The sequence below is a fragment of the Penaeus monodon genome, chromosome 27 (assembly GCF_015228065.2).
Source record: "Penaeus monodon isolate SGIC_2016 chromosome 27, NSTDA_Pmon_1, whole genome shotgun sequence".
Lineage (NCBI taxonomy): Eukaryota > Metazoa > Arthropoda > Malacostraca > Decapoda > Penaeidae > Penaeus > Penaeus monodon.
Genome location: NC_051412.1, coordinates 13,603,441 through 13,605,804, shown reverse-complemented (window position 1 = coordinate 13,605,804; position 2,364 = coordinate 13,603,441). Strand labels below are relative to the sequence as shown.

Sequence of the window (2,364 nt, the reverse complement as noted above, 5' to 3'; positions counted from 1 at the left end):
AAAAGCCCCGTAGAAATGAGGGTGTCCCTAATAAATCCATTCGATATTCTTTATAACGGGTTTTAATCCCTCATCGTACAATTCCCTCTCTTCATCAGGCGACTTACTGGGCCACCGTCGACGGGGACGTGGCGTGTGACTTCGGCATCGTCACCAATGACAGGCTGCTGCTGACGTGCGTCGAAAACCCCTCCACCACCTCGCCTGTCGTCAACGTGTACCGGGTCCTTGAGGAGACCGTCGGCGGGAATGTGTCGCTCCACCATCACCAGGTCATCCAAGCGGAGCACCCTATTGACGTGAAGATGTGGTGAGTTGGATTTGCATGCAAAAGCGGTAAAGGTAGGTTTCACCTAAATATGCGGAGAGGAAACCATAGGAAAAGGAGTTCACAGGGAACATGCAAAGAGGTGAAGAAAGGATGTCTAAAAGAACAGATTATGATTCGTGAATTGGGATGGAGAGTTACGCAAGGGTGAGGGGATGGAAGGTGTTGGCCAAGAAAAGCAAATACAAGCAAAAAGAGGGGTTCCTGTCAAAGCTAGCATCCTTCCTCAAATCCCCAGGACGCAGCTGGACACCCCGATCCTGATGGTGGCCGAATCCCTCAAAAAGGTGAACGTCACCGTGGAGACGGACTCGGGGACTGAGGTGGTGCTGATGGCCAACTACGAGACGGTGTCGTTCGTGTACGAGTGGGCCGGCGAGTACTTCGACGCCATCCAGGAGCTCCCCGGGACGAGACCCAACTCCGTGACGCACATCAGGATCTACAACGCCCACTTCATCGCCATGGCCAACTTCATCGATAACAAAGGTTAGTCGCCTCTTCCATCTTTGCATTTCTTTTGTGTACTATATTGTAAATGCCATAATGACATTCGCCGACATTGTCCGTTGTCTAGACCTCGGGATATCTTCATTCAGGAGCATCCCAGCGCCAACACCACTCCATCTTACATACAAAGATTTACATTAAATCTCCAATTCACGTTATCACCAGAATTCCACGATATTCTCCCTTCCCTCCCACCCCAAGGTCGGCACAATATTTACAGCATGATCTACAAGTACTCCCTGAACGTGGGCCACTTCGTGCCCTTCCAGCGCATCCTCACCAGGGGCGCCTACCACTTCGAGACCTTCGTTCTGGGCTCCGGGCTGGCCTCGGATACCTTCCTGGCGGTTGCGAATCACTGCGAGGACAATGAAAATGGTTAGTTCAAAAGTTCAGCGATATATTAAATGGAGAACCATCTTTTATTGGTGGATAACAAAAAAATTGTTTCTGGCGGCATCATTTTTTCAGGTGTTAGGTTCGGGTTACGGATGCAATGTGCATGTTATTTCTATATCTTTATTTTTATTTGTTGCGTTCTATTAATCATTGTAAGTTACATTTGCAGGCAAAAAAAATGTATTCTAGATATTACAGGAAAGGTGTTGCCAGTTACAAAAATATAGATTGAATAAAAAAAAACATGAAGAAAATCGCAATGGAAATTTAAGAGGCATCTTGAATAAGGTTTACCATCATACACAGAACCAGTTCGTTATTTGTTACCTGCAAAGGGGATTAGTATAATTTTTGTATATTATGAATTGGACAATGGTGTTATGCTTACTGTAAGTCAATTATTCATACTATTATGCACACTTTTTTCATTTTCAGGCGGTTGCAATCCACATACGAACTCTCAGATTTACCGATATCGTCTCGGTAAATTTATTCTTTACCAAGACATCCCGACGTCTTACGCTGTGGCCTGGCTTGCTATTCAGGTAGGGCCTTGTTCTCTTTAAATATTTTAATTAAACTTATCAGTACGCCATTTTTTTCGGAAAAGGGAATCTTAGCTTATAGTCCTTGAGTTGAAAGCCCAAAAATACCAGATTACCACTTCCATCATATAATGATCAGATAAGGGCGAGTCCCACTTTTATTTCGCCAATATTTGTTCTAGTATTACTTGATAATACTCACCAGCAACAGACAACGTTCCAGCAAGTAATTGGCCGATTCTGCTATGGTTTTACATGAAATTGGCTAAAATCTCAGACCTAAATTTTTTGGACAAACTTTGCTAAGGACTGTGGCAGATATGATAGAAGAGACTAAGGAGAGCAAGATTCAAGTGGAATTGTTAGTTTCAGCCATAAAATGGATGATCAGCAGTGGATGGGGAGGCTGATGATGCTTATGCTTCGGCCAGACAGAGAGGGAAAGCGCAAATAGATAAAGAAGTGAATGAGGGAAGAAAAAGCGGGGGTAGAGAGAACAAGTGATGTATAAAGGAATTTAAATGAGTGGATAAAAACTGTGATTGGGGGGGGGGGAGAGAAAAAAAAAGATGAATAAATGCG

General features: G+C 44.2%; 1 protein-coding gene across 1 annotated transcript in view; it reads left to right on the top strand.

Moving 5' to 3' along the window:
• LOC119590582 overlaps positions 1-2,364 on the top strand; it is a 20,936-nt gene that overhangs the window by 261 nt on the left and 18,311 nt on the right. The window contains exons 2-5 of the mRNA XM_037939257.1: positions 99-310; positions 567-817; positions 1,040-1,216; positions 1,673-1,782. Of these exons, the coding sequence (XP_037795185.1) occupies positions 99-310; positions 567-817; positions 1,040-1,216; positions 1,673-1,782 (750 nt within the window). The remainder of the gene's footprint in view (positions 1-98; positions 311-566; positions 818-1,039; positions 1,217-1,672; positions 1,783-2,364) is intronic.